At 37.9% G+C, this 20,210-nt stretch overlaps 1 protein-coding gene and 1 long non-coding RNA gene across 3 annotated transcripts in view; one reads left to right on the top strand and one right to left on the bottom strand.

Moving 5' to 3' along the window:
* Positions 1 to 13,967, bottom strand: part of LOC123822846 — a 118,375-nt gene extending 104,408 nt beyond the window's left edge. For both annotated transcript variants that reach the window (XR_006786433.1, XR_006786432.1), the window contains exon 1: positions 13,847 to 13,967. This is a non-coding gene — a long non-coding RNA (uncharacterized LOC123822846). The remainder of the gene's footprint in view (positions 1 to 13,846) is intronic.
* A 435-nt stretch (positions 13,968 to 14,402) lies between these two features.
* Positions 14,403 to 16,277, top strand: MYF6 (myogenic factor 6). The gene is made up of 3 exons (XM_045845007.1): positions 14,403 to 14,985; positions 15,280 to 15,370; positions 15,617 to 16,277. The coding sequence occupies exons 1-3, from the start codon at positions 14,467 to 14,469 to the stop codon at positions 15,733 to 15,735; spliced, it is 729 nt and encodes a 242-aa protein (XP_045700963.1). The 5' UTR covers positions 14,403 to 14,466; the 3' UTR covers positions 15,736 to 16,277.
* Positions 16,278 to 20,210: the final 3,933 nt, after the last annotated feature.

Genomic DNA, 20,210 nt, shown 5'->3' on the forward strand with positions numbered 1-20,210 from the left:
CCTCAATGAAACAGACAAGGTTTTCTAACACAGGCCATGTTGTAACATTTTAGTGTTTCAGTACAGAAACATGACCCAGCAATGGAGAAAAGATATGTTATTCACTAAATGATGTAGGGTAATTGACTGCTAGGAAAAAGACAACATCAAGTTATGTTTAACCCACTCACCAAAACCAAAAATGGATTTGGGAGAGAATCAGCCTTAGTGTGCTTCATGTCCTGGTTTCCCTTTTAAAGACCATGAAGAATTTTGCTTTCTCAAGTCACTCACCCAACTTCTAGTGCCCAATGGATCACATCATCCCATGTGAGACATTTACATTTTCTCCACAATTTATAAAAATTCAAAGATGTATTCCTAAACACAAAACCTGAAGGTTAGAATATCAGGCTACTTTAAGTGAGCTTATCTCCCAGTTCAATAAATTTAATTAAAGTAGCATTGACATTAAGAAAGACCTTACATAGCTGAACTTCCTAGATAATAGTATCTTATAATTTGGAGCAAGCCAGCTAGTTCTTTGTTCCCACAACCCTCATCTATTATATATGTATCTCTGTACATATATCAGAAATTTTCAGTTTAATTAGAAAGCTTGGCCTCACTCTAACCTCTCAGGAAAATTTAATTCTTATACAGGGAATTTTAAGTATATTTCTTCAATACTTCTGGGTCAGCATCCAGAGAACTTCGTTGCAAATGTCTAGGCCAGAGGACAGCTATTATTAACAATTTGAAGTAGTGATTTCCTTTTTTTCCCCTTGTCTTGGTCTCTGGAAGAAATGCATGGAGAGATTTTGTGATGATACCTAATTATTAACTGATAAGTTTATGACATTGGCTACAAATATCACCATTTTGCTTCCAAAGTTTGGGCTTGAATTACATGTAACTTACAAAAAAATTTAATAAGTAAAGTCATTCAAAATCTGTGAAATTAAGTCAGTCGAAAGGAAAGGCCTCCTCTACTGAGTGTTCCATTATTGTGGGTTCTTTTCTAAGAAGTTTGTTGAAGCCTGATTATTTCAGTAGCACCTTATATAAATTAGTGTGATCATCTCAAAGTTCTCTTACAAATGGGCTACACAGTATGTAACCTTTAAGAGATGATATTTTTAAAATGAGGATTAACTGGACTACAAATTGTTTTATAAAATTATTTTAAAGTAAATACAAATATTTTGTTTACTATGAAGCCAAGACTTTATACAGAAGAAAGTTGAAGAATACAAAGAGGGGAGGTAAGGATTACTATTTCCAGTGCTCGGTTCCATGCTGTTCTTACAACCTCCAGGCACCCAGGGAACCCTGAACCAGCAGGGTTCAAGAGGTCATAAGGTAGCAGCAACACAGATCAGCTCCTGGAGAAGAGTACCCAAGGCGGAGGTAACCACATGTTTCACGGCTCTCCCTCTTGGGCCAGCTGTATGACATGGTGACTCATTGACAGAAAGACCAGAAATGAGTAACCCACCAATATTTTTTATAAAAATAAAATAAAATAAAAGGAGGAAAGAAATTACTAACTAAAAAGATGTGCTTTACCTTAAGGCCTTTTGTGTCAATCTAGTAGTGCTAGGCATCTTTAATAATTCCAAGTTATGCTTTTATTTTTCAAAATGTGATTTTTTATCATATAGAGTTAATTTTTTAATTTTTATATTTTAATTGCAGTTTACATTCCATATTGTTTTGTATTAGTTTCAGGTGTACAACACAGTGGTTAGACCACTATAAACTTTGCAAAGTTTCCCCCCCTGTTATTTCCAGTACCATCTGGCACTGTACATAGTTATTACAATATTACTGACTATATTCCCTATGCTGTACTTTACATCCCCGGGACTATTCTGTGGCCTGGAGGGTATTACACTCAGTGCAATAAGTCAAAGAAAGAAAAATACCACATGATTTCACATATATGCATGACCTAAAGAGCGAAATAAATGAACAAACAAAATAAAAAAGACTCATAGATACAGAGAACAGACAAAGGTTGCCAGAGGAGAGGGGGGTTGTTGAGCTGGGTGAAAAAGGTGAAGGGATTAAGAACTGTAAAGTGTAATTTTTTAAGTTGATTTAAAGTAGACTATTGTGAACTCAGAATGATTTCACAACCTTACTTTTCCCTTTTCCAGCCTTTCCTTCCCCTCTCTCCTCTCTCTTCTCTTACCTGCCTCACCTCCTGTCCCCCTCTTCTCTCTCCATTATTGGCCTTTAGTGTAGATAGACTATTATTAAAAGCTCCAGAGCCCCAGAAAAGTCCTGTTGCCCACTTCTGAAGGGAGAGCTAAATTACTGAACCCTCAGGAAATCTCACACTAATCTTATAAGATCTTATAAGATCATGCTGCATTTTTCCCTGTGGCTGAAGTTATTGCTAAGATAATGTATTTATAAAACTCTTTAAGTAACACACCACTGCCAAAAATAGTATTATAGTATTATGATATGTCCCAAAGCTGATTTTAATCATCACTTTAATCTTCAAAAGATAACTTATTCCATGGAGAAGACTGGGATTTTCTTCAAAGTCAAAAAAAAAAAATAAAAGCTTTCTGGTGAATTGAAATGGATAAGATTAAAGAAAAAAAATCTGTTATGGGAGTTTTAGAAAGCTATATAAAATACCAAATCCTCAAAGAAGTAAAAATAAAGTTGGAAACCTAAGAAGTCTAGCTATCATAGAATCATACATAGAACATTAAGAAATTAATATCTTGAAATTACTCAGTTCTTTTTAAAAAGGTAGCATATGTTTTTAGTGCTATTACATCATGATATATTACAAAATCTAAAAAAATTCAACCACATTAATTGATCCGAATAAAGTGATAAAAATATAAAAACAGTCAAATATCACTTATTATACACATTATTTTTAAGCATAATAACAACAAAACAATTGCTAGCCTTTGCCAACTTCAAACACAAAAATTGCCAGGACAAGCGCAACAGATTGGCAAAGTGCAAAGCAGCCCCTGATGCTCACATTCTTCTTCTGTGACGTGCTGTTCCGTACTGCCCCCAGACAGACACGGACACACATGGAAAGAGCTTTCGCCACGGAAGAGTCACACCACAGCCCGGTCCAACTTCATTTGATTCCAAAACAGATATACTCATCTACAGCCATTCCTTTTATTATTCATTTTTATGCTCTTAAATCCTCTCAAAATCCTTAAAATGCTGGGGTTTTCCAATCAAAAATAAAAATTAGCAGGGTTGACTCTATTTCACAACAGTCATTCTCTGCTTTCTGGGATCTGTTAGTGTTTTCAGTCTTGGCTCACTCAGAGTGTGAGCACATATGCCTTCCAATCAGAGGGAAAGAAAAAAGAAAGGAAGGTTTTCTGTAAGTAGCTTATAACCAGGGATCTATTGGATCCACTCAGGTCAGGTGTGTGGAAGGTATAAACTGACTACCATCAAGACCATTAAGTCTTGGTAGAGAGAAGTAATTGCTGGTGCTTTTTTCACGTTTCGAGTGGTCGAGCAAAAGCTCCCCTCTGTGAGAATGGGTAACAAAGCAAGTGGCAAAATGCCCGATGACTCTGTGGGGCGCTGGTGTTTCCTAGTGATCTGAACACAGAAACAGTGTTCAAAAAAGAGCTGTTTAAGAGGAGTTTTAAAATGTTAAATTGCCACAACAGCTGACAAGAAGAGAATAGTCCTACTGAAAAGAAATTAATGAACAAGTGTCATAATGGACAGTTGGTGTCAATTCCTAGAGGGTTTGGAAGTAAGAAGTGGAGTGAGGGAACCATTTAAGAGAACTCATTTGAATGAAAAGAACATCGCACTTCACGAATATCCATCTTGGGGGTCATGCTTGTCACAGTCTGCATTAGTCTGTGTTTAGCAGAAAAGAACAGTTTATTATGGGCTATGTAAGCACCTTATTTTCCTGATCTCCAACAACCTATGATCGTCTGTTTTCTTGGACACAAATTTAGAAAGAAATGCTCTCCTCAGCTGATGTGGTAATTCTTGGACCAAAATGTACCCACCATTTTGAGAAAGAAATGATTCTTTCAAGACCAAACTATTTCTGAGGGAGTTTAAAAAGTATTTGGAACTAAAATGTTTTAAATTCTATTCTGTTTTTATAGTAACTTCAAATTGAAAACTATCTTCTCTACTGTCAACTAATAAATGAATAGTAATAAAAGTAAACAAACATTTTCCCCTTGATAATTAAATCTGACTAGAAGACAGTTAATACTGATTGGAAATTTGAAGTGTATTCCTTCTCTTAGGGAGACACTATATGGCAGGGATTTCTTAACAAAGGCTTTATAATTGGCTTATATGAAATAATCTGTTAAACCTTAATGTAATTTACATCAGTGAAACAAATATGTCAAAAGTAATTATACTGAAATTTAATTTGTTTCAGCACATAGAAATTATGGAGGGTTTAAAATTTTTCTTCCAAAAGATCCTGAAATGCCCTTTTTCCCATGTGCTCCTTTATAGAAATTGATGAAGATTGGTATTTGTTTTGTTTTATTTTTCTCTTTATTCCATTGACCACATTTTCAATTTGAATAATTTCTTAAAAGCTACCTTAAAAATATGTGATGCCCAATTGAAAAAGACTTTCCTACTCTCAATCCACAATAGATACCACTACAATCTTTATGAAGACTAACAGAAGCATGCAATTTTATAAAGCTCAAAAATGTCTCCAGTCCCCATAAACTTAACCCCAATAGTCTCAATATTTATACTTTCAGGTCTGTCATACCAGTCATTCTCACCACTGTTTGGTCATGTCCTGTCCTTCATGTACATCTCATATCCAGACCTTATGCACCTTTCCAGGTCCTTTAAAAAAAATTCTAACTTTCCATGAGACAACCTATTCATTCAATTAACCCTTCATTCCTGCTGCATTCCCTACATTATTCATTTTGGAACTTCACTGTTTACTAATGTGTACTGTTATGTAACTGCTTCAGAATGTACATCTCATATCTCTAATTAGATTGTAAACTCTGTGAAGGCAAGTAATATATTGCCCTTTCTAAATTTAACATAAAGTTTTGCACAAAATAAAAGCATATTTAGGAATGGATAGAAAAAGAGAATGAGAATAAAAACAGAATTTTAAAACCTTTGATGTTGGGGAGGTACTAAGGGCTTTTTAGGAGAACTCTCTGAACTTTTCTGTTTGTCTGTAAACCTAAAACTGCTCTTTTATTTATTTTAATTTTATTTTATTTCTTAATTAAATTAATTGTGGTGATGAAGGTTAATAGAATTATACAGGTTTCAAGTGTACATATCTATGACACACAATCTGTATATTGTATTGCATGCCCACCACCCAAAGTCAAACCATCTTCCATGATCATATCTTTGACCCCCTCTACCCTTTACTACCCTCCCTCCCCCATTCCCTTTGGTATCCACCATACTGTTGTCTTTGTCTCTGAGTAAAACTGCTCTTTAAAAAAAAATGTCTGCTAATTAAAAAAAATTTAGAGGATGTACTTTTTCAAGAGAAAGTTATCTTGAAATTAGAAAATATATATAATGAATACAAAATGCAGATGTGATGAAATAAACTTGGGTCTATTGCTCAATAGTTAGCCATATCAATGCTTGTAACCGAACATGAAATCTAAAAATCCAGGAAGGATTGTAGTAAGGGATAATTTTTTTTCACTAAGTACATAAGCTTCATGTGGAATATAGGTTAGGGTTTGGGGACTATAAATAAGTAAAATATCAACTTCCAAAAATAAGCAAAGAACAAAGGATGGACAGAGGCAAATAGCAATTAGAGGTAATTAAATCTTTATAAATACAGATTTATGTTAAATGATTCAAACAAATTAGTTAAGAAACTAAAAACATCAAGAAATAACAGTTCTGATTGACAAGCATGTAAAAATATAAATTTCCTGTTATTTAAGATTATTCAATTCTACAATGGACAACAGAGGAGGAAACAAGGAGAATATATGAAACTAAATACCAAAGTAAATGACTTGGAACCATGTTAGACATAGATAAAGTAGTTGTCGCCTATGCTTGTCAACACAGGAAGGGATGGATTAAGAATCAAATTTTCAAATGCATCTGAGACACCCAATACTTAGGTCTTATATTGACTACTCATTGGTGAAATCCATATTGGACTATATAAATTAAAGCCATGACTGCCCAACATATTATAGGTGAGTTATAGCCTCTGAGCAAAGATGTGTCATTAGAGATCAAAGCTAAGTTCATCCACATCCTCTTATTCCCAATTACTATGTCTGGATGTGAAAGTTGTGAAGAAGGCTGATAGGAAGAAAAAACTAATTCATTTGAAATATGGTGTTAGAGGAAGGCTCTGAGGATAAATTGGACCACAAGAAAGACCAACAGGTGGCTCCTATAGCGAATTAAGCCTGAAAGATGGCTGGAAAACAAAAATTAATAAAATAAAAATTGTCCTACTTTGGCATATCATCAGAAGGCAGAGTTCTTAGAAAAGACAAGAATTCTGGGGAATACAGAAGGCAGCAGGAAAAGAGGAAGACGAAATATGAGATGGACTGACTCCATGAAAGGAGCCATAGGAATGAGTCAACAGAGCTGAGCAGGGCTGTTGAGAACAGAACATTGTGGACACCACTCATTCATAGAATAGCCAGGAGTCATATCCAGCTCAAAGGCACATAGCACATAGCTTTTGACTAGGTGTATAGAGTATTTGTGTATTGGTTCCAGACAACATCCATCTGCTGAAATCCCTCAATTCTAGTCCTTGTAACTACTGTACACTTACAGTGTACTTAGACTTAAAGAGAAGGGAGAAAGATAAGACATATGAACATTGTATATCTCAAGACTTGGATACTCTGGTCTCTCCACCCAAATTTTGTTCTATCCTAATTATGCTAAAATACTCTATCTTTTTCCCTCTGCTTTTTATTATGTATTTTTCAATAATAAAATAGACCATGTATTTCAAGCATTTTGATTAGAGCATCAGTTTTGTGACTTCTGGGACAGTCTGCCTGTACATGGCACTGTACATGGAAAATACCATTGCATCATTATTTCCCAATGGGACAGTATACAGGTCCAAATCTAAGCCAATAGCTATCAACACTGCCTCTTTTAGCCACCATACTAGGAAAAAAAAAACAACTATCAACAGTGCCTCTTTTAGCCACTCTACTAGAAAAATGTAAGTTACCCTGCAGGTGGGCAAATAAACACTCAAATTTCTTCTATTAGTTTGCCCTACATATTTTTTCTCCACTGAAGACCATTCTTGTCTTGGTCTTTATAAGGAGGCTCAGAATAAGAACTTTTTGATTCCATAAATCACTGCTATCCAAGTCAGGGTTTAGTTTATAAGCATGTGACCTTGGGCAAGTAGGTTAATTTCTCTTTGCTTTGTTTTTTCTCTCTTTAAAATGAAGATAACTACATAACATAGTTGGTAAAACATATGGTAATGAGATCACTCATTTAAAACATTTCAACACAGAGCCTGCTACTTCTGCTTTTTTAGAATTAAATAATGACTAAGTAATGGCTACAAGTTTACAAAATAAGGCATTTATATATTTTTGTTCTATAGTCTAAAAGCACCAATTCTTGAGTTTATATTGTCAAACATCTTAAATGTCATAACAGCTTAAATACAAAAAAATAAAAATATATTTACATAGTTTAATGAAAAGGTCATAATTATGTTATAAAATTACATAGTGACACTTTACCAATCACATCTAGCCTGGATCATGAAATCAGAGGAGAAAAAATCAATATGATTAATTTTTTATGTGACTAATGATATGTTAAACATATAATGCATATACTAAAAAAGCTCCAGGTTATAAACAATTTAAACATATTATAACTTTTAGTATTTTCATATCACTTGATATTCCCAAAACTACCATGTATTGTCTGAAGGCAAAGATGTCCAAGCTGAAAAAGTGTAAAATGTGTGAGTATGTCTGATTAAACAACTTTTTTTCCCAAACTAGTGGAAAAACTTTATGAAATAAGTGTGTTTGTACAGTGGTGACTATTTGTCACAGGAGGCTCTGACACAGGCATTAAAGCACCAACTATTTTAGACAATATGTCATAACCACCCAGTTGGAGGGCAGTAACAGAATACTTGGCTCACCATTCTACACTAGAGACATCTGTTTAAGCAAGCTAGTAACACCAGACGCTACTATAATTTGGATCATCTGAATATCACAATCATTTGGTTTTTAACAGATGTAAACAACGTTGAAAAATAATTTTAGATATCTTAGACATTATCATGGAAAAATGTTTATGTGATTTTTTAAGTGACAGAGCCAATATATACACAATATTATATTATATTTATATTTTTAAATCATATGATACAAAATTTGCATTATATAAGATCACATTATATTAAGTATTTGTTCATGGAGAAAACAAAAAGATAAACAGTATGGTTTATTCAGGCAACATGTAGGATGGATTATTATTTTCTTTTCTTCAATTGAAAGTTACATTACATAATATTTATTTGTATGGAGTATTTAGCATGTGGTAGACACTACCACATTGTGTTTTATTGATATTGTTTTAAGCTTTAAAGCAACCTTATCAGGTAATATAATTTCCACTTTATGGGCTAATTCACTGAGTCTTAGAGAAGTCATATAATTCGCACAAGGACAAATATTAACAAGTGGCAGAACTGGACCTAAAATTTGGATCCAACATCAAACCCTGCATTTGGAATCACTGTAATTTTTGTAACGAAAAAGTTGACTTTATATACCCTGCACTCTGTTCACTGTTCTTATTTGTAGATAGCATCTACCCTATTTTTCTGGGTAGCCAGCTCATGCTGATTTGCCTGTGATTTCCCCATTTTTCGAGCACAAGTTGAGCCTCCTGTGTATCCATCCTAAGCAAACCTGTGTCAGTTGGTAACTCACCAGGAAGCAATACTTAACCAGGAAAGAATCTATTGGTTCACAAGATTTATTCTCAAAATTTGTAAATTTGAGTGAGAAATAGGGAAGAATGCGGCATTATGAAGAGGACTTCGTTTGTTAAGCACCAAGGAATGTTCCTCTGGCAGAGGAGAGTGCATTGTCTCTTTCCCTAAAAATTATGTCAGAAACTAAGAAATGAGCAGCAGCCTCCTTAAGGAGCATTTTGCAGCTAGTGTGTTAATAGAACACAGGGTTTCGGGAAAGTCTTGTTCTACGTCTAAATGGAGGGGGAGTAGAGGTGAGAGAAAAAGGCAAAAATGTGTCTCTTGGAAGATCTGAAGAAGAATTTCTCTGGCTCCCCCTTGGCCTGTCATAGACTCATTTCCTTGGAACTGTTTCCAAAGGGCTGCTCATTTCTCTGTCTAACCTCTCAGGACCACCATCTGGAGATTGCAAAGGATTCACTTTAAAATCTTCCCTTTACCTCTGCTTGGTTTGTGCCCCTCCCCCAGCTCCTCTGAAGTGACTGGAATGTTCTGTCAGTTTAAGTGCATATCTATTTTTACCACAATGTTTGGGAATCTCTGGGCATGAACTGTCTTCAGATTAGGTAAGTTACAGGTGCACAGGTTCATGTTACTCATTTAGCGTCCACAAGTTTAAAGCGTTAATCTGATTGTCCTGAATTTTTCCTTTCTTTCACCTTCTATCCTTTCACCTTCTATCCTTTAGGGCCACTCAGTGGCCTTGCTGGTTGATACTTCTTCTACCTACAGAATTGACTAGGTTCTGCCCATTTTCTTTTCCTCCTCTCCCTAAAGCCTTCTTTCTTCTACTCCCTTTCTCCCTTCTCTCTCTTCTCACTACTGAAAAATTATCATCATTTTTCTGTCTAGCCCTCAGTTCTACTTTCTGAGCTACCACTGCTGAAACTGCTTTCTTTGAGCCCAACTGTGCAATGATATAGTCATATCCCTTAGATATAACCTACAAAAATCTTTCTGCCACTTTCTGACAAACTCTCATCTGTGTCTATTTCTTCCTCAAGTTTCCTGTCACTGTTACTGTCTCAATCCAAACCTAAGAATCTTCAACTTTGCTTCCTAGAAATACAAACCCAATATCTCAGGAACTTCTGTCTGTTTCCCAAGCTTCCCATTCATGACAAACTCTTTATTGTTATATACTTACATAGAACTACATTTCTTTCCTCCCAAGTTCCCAGCTCAGTTCTTTCTTTGTGTGATTTTTTAAATTAGTGTCTGTCCCTCATAAACTGAATACTTGTTGAGGGCCCAAATACACGAAACACTGTGATTGAGGTCACTAGTTTCCATATTTTCACTTCCATTATACCATTAACACCAATAAATCCCTCAATTTACCTTAAACATATGTCTCATCAGATCTAGGTTTTTCAATCAATTCAGTATGGCTATTTCAATCTTATGAATTGAATAGGGGAAGGATGGAAATTAACATTTGTTGAGATATTCCATGTTGAGAACTCAACATATATTATTTCATTTTATGCTAACAATAAGCCAGTGATGTATGGATTATATATGTCATTAGATCTTATAAAAAGGCTTGGAACTTACAGTTAAGAATGGCTAGAACTTCAACTCTGTCTTACTCCAGAGCTCTGTTTTTCCATCACATACACCACTTTCGCAAGCGCTCAGAGCTATAATCCACCACTGACTAAAAGAACCATAATCCTTTCCCTCCCACTCCTTCTCAAGGAGAGAAATGGGCATATTCAAACATTTGTGGAGATGATGGGAAGAAAATGCATTTAGAAATAACTAAGTATAAAATAAGAATAAGGGGGTGGCAAACTATTTGAAAACACAATTCAGTCACCTAGTTTCAGATTTTGTTATGAATCTCAAGTTTCAGAGGTCTAGGCCTCTGAAGTGATTTACTGATACTTAATATTATTATTCTCTTATGATGATCTGCTTTTCCCATCATTTAAAAAAATGTATTTAAATTATTTAAAGCCTCAGGGACTTCAGTTTACATAAACCTGTTTTGACCACCCATCAAAGTCTGTGGCTCCCAAGTCCCACTGAGAAATAATGTAATTACAATTACAGACATCTCAGATTTTGCAAACAGTGTGAGTTCCAAATTCACTGGTTGTTTGGAATCATTGCCTATTTTCCCATTACCTAATCTCACACAGGATGGTTATCAAGCTGCATTTCCTTTTTTCTTTCCTCCCATTCCTACCCGAAAACAAAAGACAGAAATGTATTTTTAGGCCAAAATGCACAAAAACACTAACTTTACTAGCCTAAGTTCCACAGAATGTTGGGAAAGGAGCTTTGCAATTTAATAAGAAATGATCATTTGACAGTGAAGGTTGAATACACCCAAAGAAATATCACCTCAGTCTGAGAGGGTACCCTTAATTGGCATCTCAGAGATTTTCCTAATTCTTCCTAGAATCTTCTGTTTCTACATATTGAACTGTTTCTCCAGTGGTAACACTTGAATAAGGGAAAAAACAAAGGAGAAAGAACATGCTTTCCTATTCTTTAGCAGTTTATGACATGTAGATTCTTTCATCTATTCGATACATCTTAAAATCAGTAGTGAGTCTAAGAATGATATCACTTTAGATGTTACTTCTATTATTGAAGCAGCAAAATTCCTTAGTAGCAATAGTTTTCTTATTTCATTTTTCTACATACCTAATTACAGTAATAAAAGTACTTTCACAGAGTATGCAACATTTTTGAAGGGATTTCACATTTTTAAAAACTTCATGTTCATTATGGCCTTTGAGACTATGATGTCTTTTGTCACGGTATCAACTTTATGGATTAAAAAACTGAGAATTTGAGATATGAGGATTGACTAAATTCTCACAGGCCTCAAAAGATTAGAATCTAGGCCATCCACACCCCAGTTCCAGGGCTATTCTGCCCCCTCCACTTTTCTTAGTAACTTAGTCAATTTCCCTTGCCCTTCTAGATTCAAACTCCATGAGAAGAGGGATCATTTTTCACTGTTTTATCCTTAACATCCAGGACACTATCTGGAACTTAGTAGGTGCCCCCCAAATATTGAATAAATGAATTTCAGTTATTATTATCTTAGTAATCTTTGCAATTATGCTATAGAAATGTATTGGTAAGTATGACTTTTCAAGTTATCTTCACATTATAAAATGCAGCATAGAGTATGGTTAAGAGCACAGTGTAACTTTCCATAATGGATGTTAGACAGCACTCTGCGTTGTTGGAGCCTCCAACATGCTGTCTGAACTGCTGACATCACCGCAGCCAGAGGACTGGTAGAAATAGGAGAAAATATCACAGAAGGAATATTGGCTTCTTATTAGCCTTCTCTGTGCTTCCTACTTTTCTGAAACCTAAAAATGATTCTCACACCTGATAAAGAATTATTCAGCTGCACAACAACAAAGATTAAAAACAGCCCCAAATGTCAGCTTAATACTGCAAATCCGTGGCTCAATAGAAGGAAACTATGGTCCCTGGTTGGGTAGCTCAGTTTGTTAGAGTGTCATCCAGATGCGCCAAGGTGGAGGGTTCAACCCCCAGTCAGGGTCAGTGAATGCATAAATAAGTAGTACAACAAAACAATGTTTCTCTCCCTCTCTCTCTTTCCCCTTTCTCTCTCTCTCTCTCCCTCTCCCCCACCCCACTTCTCTCTCTCTCTCTAAAAATCAATATCATAAAAATAATAAAGAGATTATGAAGAATTATCTTCTAGAATGAGCAACTTCAGTTGAAAATTTAGCTCATTCCTACAATGTCTGACCATTGATTTCTGGTGTTGTCTTCAGTCTCCTCACTTAAAAAATGAAGTTATATCAAGCATATTGGGGGTGAATAAGAAGACCTTTGGATTCTATCTAGTTTTGCAGGCACTGACTACAAAAGCCAAAACCAAAGTTGACTGCCATTCCACAGCCTACATACAGACAGAGTGGGTCCTTCCAGAACTCTAGGAGAAAAAAGAAAAGGAAATAAAAGGAACAAAAAGAAAAGAAAATAGGAATGACAGGAACAAAAAGATAAAAGGGAAACGAAAGAAAAGAAAAACAATAACAAATGAGAAAAAAGAACAGAACAGAAAAGCCTTTGCAATAGCTGTGCTTTATTTCCTCCATAAGACATGGCCTTGGCCCTGACACAGCCTGATGCACTGGCATTCATCAAGCAGTTAACATAGGCTGTATATTTCACCTGTATATCATTTGATCGAATCCCCACCCAAATTCTGTTAGGCAACCACTATTATCTTGAAGAAATTGAGATCTTGTGCTTACCTATGCACACATGAATAGAAATGAACTAAGCTAGGACTAGAAGAGAGCCCTTTGACTCTAGGGCACCTGCCCTTCATCCCTATATTGTACCGCCTTCCCAACCACCACACTTGAGTATATTGGACCATAGGGAAGCTGCAATTAAAAATTCCATGTCCTTGCTTGTGCCTCAGTTGGTACCTTTCTCATCCTAATCCAATGAAATGACTAATCTGGGGAGTCAATGGACAGTGAGTACACTGGTAAGAAAGCTGTGGGCACTATGTATAGAACAGGAGCCGTAACAGAGGCACATTGCAGTGGGGACCACAGTGAATCCTGAAGCCTTGTCTAGCTTTGGTGTCAGTTTTGTCTCCACTAAAAGCTACTTGTAAACAGCAGTTATTACATGTATTGCATTCACATCCTCTGTAACCCCCCTTCCGTAACTCAGAGGTTCTATTGTTCCACCGTAGAGGCATAGAATTCAGATTTTGATTGCCACCCCTCAAAAAAAATAGCAACAGAAGTAATCTGAGCACCCTCCAGCCACCCTCTTCAGCTCCCAAATCATTTTACAGCCTTATTAAAAGAGAGGAAAGAGATTTACCTGCTGCTACTGAGGCTGCAGCCTGAAAGTCATGTAAAACCTTTGAAGGACTGTAATGGTTTTAATCACAGGAATAGCATCTTTTTGACAGACAGGAGAGAAAAGAACTGAACCACTCTGCACATATTAACCAGGCTATTTTGAAGCAATGGCTATTGCCTTTGAAATCTCTCATCATGGATCTATACTTAGAATTCAGAGGAGCCTGGGGGAGGGGACTGGGCAGTGTTAATCCCCAGTTGTTTCAAAGTTGTCCTGTAAGCAAGCAGGTTAACATCTAAACTGTCCCAAATGGAAACGTTCATTGCTGTATTTAAATTGTGGTATTCTCACTGAGTATTCTGTTTTAACCTGTTCTGCATATAGATTGTCACATCATTCTGGAGGTGACACTTCTCAGTTTTCTTTCAAACGAAATGTTCCAGAGAGCACTGGCTCTAACCACATTGGGAGGCTGATGCTCCATGACAGCTAAAAGTTGGATTGAGTTTCAGGAGCTACTATATATAAAGCTGGGGCAACTTATGTCACCGCACTAATTAAATGCCATCTGGGTGGTTCCTCTGGGTTTTTGAGCCCATCACCCAGTTCAGACGGAGTCAGAGGCCAAGGAGGAGAACATGATGATGGACCTTTTTGAAACAGGCTCCTATTTCTTTTACTTGGACGGAGAAAATGTTACCCTGCAGCCATTAGAAGTGGCAGAGGGCTCTCCTTTGTATCCAGGGAGTGATGGTACCCTATCCCCCTGCCAGGACCAAATGCCCCCAGAAGGTGGGAGCGACAGCAGCGGAGAGGAACACGTCCTGGCGCCCCCAGGCCTACAGCCTCCCCACTGTCCCGGCCAATGCCTGATCTGGGCTTGTAAGACCTGCAAGAGAAAATCTGCCCCCACCGACAGACGGAAAGCCGCCACCCTGCGCGAGAGGAGGCGGCTAAAGAAAATCAACGAGGCCTTCGAGGCACTGAAGCGGCGGACTGTAGCCAACCCCAACCAGAGGCTGCCCAAGGTGGAGATTCTGCGGAGCGCCATCAACTACATAGAGCGGCTGCAGGACCTGCTACACCGGCTGGATCAGCAGGAGAAAATGCAGGAGCTGGGGGTGGACCCCTTCAACTACAGACCCAAGCAAGAGAATGTAAGCCCAGATGCTGCCGGGGCAGGGGAATGCAAAGTCTGATTAGACGCTTTCCTTGGGGCTTTAACATCCAGCTGGTTGGTCTCCTTTATCCCATCCCTCTTCCTCAGCCGCCCCCCACCCCTCCCCGCTCCCTCTCTAATGAATCCCCAATGACCCATGGACACCCCGTGCCTGTAATAGGCAGGAAATGCGCACGCGGCCCGAGGAAACAAGGGAAACATCCCTGCAAACGCACCCTGACCCCCGGAACCCATGTTTCTTTCCTAATCTGCTGCCTTGGTTTTCCCCCAGCTTGAGGGTGCGGATTTCCTGCGCACCTGCAGCTCCCAGTGGCCAAGTGTTTCGGATCATTCCAGGGGGCTCGTAATAACTGCAAAGGAAGGTAAAGTAAAAGAAAGGGCACTGGGCTTTTCTAGGAAGCACCCCGGGAGGGGGCTGGTTGCTTGCTCCGGGCGGAAAAGGCTCAGAGCCAGAGCAGGGACGCGCCCAGAGAGAAGTGCGCTCTTTTCTTTCGCGCGCGCAGAGATCCTGTGCTCCCTTGTTGCCTAAGAGGTGTGCAGCTAGCTGGGCGCAGAGCTGCCTCTTCTACCTTCCGTGGGTGCTATGTTTGTGTGTTTTCTGCGCTCAGGAGGGGCAAGCATTGATTCGTCGGCCTCGAGCAGCCTTCGGTGCCTTTCTTCCATCGTGGACAGTATTTCCTCGGAGGAGCGCAAACTCCCCTGCGTGGAAGAGGTGGTGGAGAAGTAACTCGAGAAGATGATCGTTCTGGATGTTCACTGCAGCAGGACGTTCCCACCCTCGCTCCTTCGCCTAATCCTTTGGATTAGGTCACATTACATTTATGTTTAGGAACCCAGACCCAGGAGTCTTTGTAAGGGAAGGAGACATTCACAAAGAAACTTCTCTGACACTGTCGTGTGGGCTCAGATGTAAAAGCCTTTTGGCTTTGGGCTTCAATTTTTGTGGAACAGCGAGTGGCTTAGGTCTAGCAGCCTTACCTTGTTTTCTGTGTGGTTGGTTTTGTAATGTACTTACTTGTATTACATACAGTGTTTCCATCGTGCCATGATCAAAAGTTCATTCCTGTCTAACACAAAGTGGGAGCGTTTGTTAGTGGCATTGAATGTATTTTTTGTAAATACTACTAGTACTTTCATTTTATATGTAAATCTAAGAAGTATATTTTAAATGTAAAGTGACAGACTTATTGTATATACAGTGTGAGAGGATCCTGGTATTGTAATACTAAAAAATAAGTTTCTATATGAATAAAGTTGGTCCTATTTTGATTCAGCTGAAAAAATATGTTTGAGGCATGTGTCCATAAAGAGAGCCATATTTTAATTTAGACACCACACAAGCCCATTTATTTGGATTTTTCTTAAAGGCTGATTTGAAGGGAGAATGGGTTTTTTCCCCTATGTCTGAATTAAACTGTTCACTTTTCTCTAAGTGAGGGATATCCAAGGGGAAATTGTCCTTTTTCCTGATATCAGTGTACTTTCTCTTTCTGTTTTATACCTGGAGCTCTGGGCGAGATTTGCTTACCCAGAGTTAACGACTGAATTTTCAAGCCAGTACAATCTCGTTGCAAGAAATTGCCACATAAAATCTCTTTGCTTATTTTTCTAAAAGATCTTCAGCTAATTTATCCCAAATTACTTTGCCTCTTTGACTTTCCAGGCCTGGACCTTGATGAAAAAGCATTCATCTGGAGTCCCCAGGGGCAGCACTGGCCTCCCAGCCAGGTCTCTGGGCCCCTCCTGGGTTTTCTTGAACTAGACTGGTGGCTAGAAGACTGGAATATACTCAAGGCCTCATGTGGCCTGGGTTACTTTTCCAACTAGAAAGATAAAAGAAGGGGACAGTTGAGGTGGGGTGGGTTTCTTTGGAGGAAGAGTTGCTTCAAGAGAAGGAAGGGTTAAATAGTTGAGGGCAAAGGACAACAACAACACACATGAAACCTCTTAGCTGGGCCAAATAGCAAAACCCCAGAGAGGCCTGAAGCCCCAGGAGCTCCTCAGGGTGAGGATTTTACAACGTGTGCCAGGTTTGTTTATCCTGTAACCTCAGGAAGAAACGACCACCAAGAATCACAGCGGGAAGTAAAGCAGAGGAGAGGGGCAAGGCATTTCTTCGGAATTACTACTTCTCTCTTGAATTCTGTAAATAGCACCTTCCATTTCACCCCCCCCCCCCCACACACACACTCATACCTTCCCTCTCCCCACCCCCCACCCCAGCTAGTCCTTGGTTCAAAAATGTGAAAATCAAATCGAATTCCGTATTTTGCAGCCCAACCTTGCTTCCTAACACTCCATTCTGGACCTTCCTGTGGCCCAACAACCAAGTTCCACAGACAGCGCCCCCTTCAGGCACCGAGCAGTATCTTGCTCTCTTTCCATCTCAAAAGGCCTCTTCCGGAGGGTGACTGTCAAACAACTTGGTTTTCTGAGTATCTGGATAAATCTAATTTTTCCTAGAATACTTTTTAAATGTAGAGAGTTTCACAGAGGAAACTAACATTGACACGTAATCCCTCTCAAAGATTTGAGGAGAGCAAACGGGACTGTTAGTGGATACAAACGTCTCCGTGGGCGCTGACAACCGAGACTGAATCCAGGCTGCTAAAGGGTAAACTTGGGCTGTAAGTGCTCCTCTTTTCATCTGTTTCTTCATTTATAAAATAATGGGGACGGCAGTAGTAGTGCTCAACTCCTGGGGGTGTCAACATTCACTGAGCTAACCCATATAGACTGCTTAGCCAACAGAGGGCACAAAATAAACACCCAATGTCAGCTCATTTTATTTTTCATTAGTAAATATAAACTGACCACCAGGGCCTTTTCTTCCATCTTTGCAGGCTCTGGTGGGGGAGAAAGCATTAATAACAATGAGACCAGCAGCAACATGGATGAGCCATTTGTAGTATTTTACATATTAACTCCTATAATCCTACAACAGCCTGCAAGAAAAGTAGTATTGTCACATCTAACATTGTAAAGAAAAGAAACCTTTGGGACGGAGAGGTTCTTATAGGCATAGAGTCAGGACTCAGAGCCAGGCAATACCAAAGGCTTCCAGCCTATTCTCCCAATCACCATGAACCCTCCTCCCCTCACCCCCAAGAAAAGCCTTGGGAAATAAGAAGAAACATTTATTGTCTACAATAATTTGGCTCTCTTTTACAATTGTTTTCCAAAAGCTCTTAAGAATGATTAGCTAGTAAACTCTACCTTAGAGCAGTAATTTAATTTAAAAATAAGTGGGAAAGCATTTCAAATTATCCAATCAGAACATGTGGAAATATGTCTGGGCAGGGTATATAATCATTATCCTGCTTATTAAGAATCTATTACTTTTTTCCTGAAAATCAATAGAGATTTTCCCTAAAATGTGAGTATATACACACACATTTGTAGTCTTAAAAATCAGATTCATGCCACACTGAAATAAAATATAATTGACCAAGTGAACTCACTTCTTTAGGATTGCACATATATTTATAAAATTTGTGTTCAAACAGCTCAGTAGCAGAATGCTTTTATCAATTCATGGACTTTATTTGCTGATAGATTTGATTCAGTCTCTGCAAACCAAATCCTCTCTATCTCTCCTTGCTGGGTAACTTGAGAAATTGTTTAGAATAGGTTTGCTTATAGAATTCTCTTCATTAAATAGAGCAAATATTTCCCAAAGACTTCATGTGACCTCCATTGCTGTAGCTGACATGTTAGGCTTTCCAGTGGAATCCTTGGTGTGTTTGCAATTAAAATGTTTTTATTGGATATTAATGATGATAATCTTTACTAAGGCCAAAGCCAAAACAAACAGGGCCATGGAAACAGAAAATCAAGATATAATAACTTGGTAAAGATAAGCAATTTGGGATTTAAACTGAGCCTCTTTCCAGATGCAGGTATAAAGTTATGTATGAAATAATGTGATTTTCTCTTTTATATTACTATAGAAATAACTTGTTAAACATGAAATGTCAGCTTTTCTCTAACTTTAATATCACATCAGAATTATTGAATTCTAAGCCTGAAGGCAGTGAAAATCTACTTATGTCTAATATCAACTATTTTTTTTTTGCAAAGGGGGACTCTTTCATGTATTTAAGGGTGGGAGTATGGTGCTGAAATTCAGTGTCCCCAACTGCTCTTGAGAGGACCAGAGAAGTCTTGGGTTGCTAAAATAACTTCTAGTCTTAAGATATTTTTTTACTTAAAGTTACAACATATTTATTTGCAATTTCTTTTTGTAATATTTTATCCTATTTATTCATCTCAAAATCTTCCTCCCAGAACACTACTACATCGGAAAAGTATTTTTAAATATTTTAATTTAAACTTTGCTTATCTCATTTTTTAATTTAGTGCATTAGTAAGTTAACAATAACATGGTATTTCCTCAAAAGAGACAAGTCATCAAGACATTTCCCTCCAGTGACTCCTTTAAACTCAAAAGAAGTGTTACAAAAGATGATCCTTGGTCCTAGAGGTTGTATTCCCAAAAAAGCAATTCTGTAAGCCTAGGTTAGAGTTAGCCTATGCGGGCTATGCCATGTGGCTGGAACAAAGTTACTGGTAATATTGTAAGAACTGGTTACTTTCTCTATTCTCAAGTCTGCTAAAAGTCCTTCCTTAGGCCTTTGATCTCTCCTGGGAGTCTTCGAATTCAAGCAGAGGCCAATGTCTTCCTCAGCTGTCTTCTCCACAAATTCTTCCAGCAGCTTTGGCAGGTACTAATGTGTTTACTTAGGTGTGCCTGGTTCCCAGAGCTAATAACAGTTTGGAATTGTTTAGCATATTGTGAAGATACATATAATAAGCAAAAATCTCTAGAACAATTCCCTTTGACCAAGAGTTTATAAGGGTCTCAGGTAGAGGCAGAAGTGAATTGAAATGGAGTTACCTTTCCAGGTATATTTGCTTCTCCAACTAAAGGAAGCATGTAGAATTCCTAAGGTGGGCCAATTTTACTAGAAAAGTAACCTCTAAGTATCCGTTTGCTGGTGTGGTGTGTCCATCAACACTAGGATTGTTGCCATAATGCCTAAGCTAAAATAAGTTCTCTTAAAAAAAAAAGCAGATTGATGATTACTTAAAAGTCTATGCAATTAAAATTTGCTTATAAGTCTAACTTGTAAGAAAATCAAACATGCATTTATTTTTATTAAGATGTAAGTTTAAGAAATTTAAGAAAACACCAAGCGGTGG

Source organism: Phyllostomus hastatus, unplaced genomic scaffold (assembly GCF_019186645.2).
Source record: "Phyllostomus hastatus isolate PE091 unplaced genomic scaffold, TTU_PhHast_1.1 phas_contig_432, whole genome shotgun sequence".
In the NCBI taxonomy this organism is placed as follows: Eukaryota; Metazoa; Chordata; class Mammalia; order Chiroptera; family Phyllostomidae; genus Phyllostomus; species Phyllostomus hastatus.

Coding starts and splice junctions, on each gene's coding strand:
- MYF6 (XM_045845007.1), top strand. CDS start 14,467: ATGATGATGGACCTTTTTGAAACAGGCTCCTATTTCTTTTACTTGGAC. Junction 14,986..15,279: donor ACAGACCCAAGCAAGAGAAT/GTAAGCCCAGAT, acceptor GTTTTCCCCCAG/CTTGAGGGTGCGGATTTCCT. Junction 15,371..15,616: donor CGTAATAACTGCAAAGGAAG/GTAAAGTAAAAG, acceptor TTCTGCGCTCAG/GAGGGGCAAGCATTGATTCG.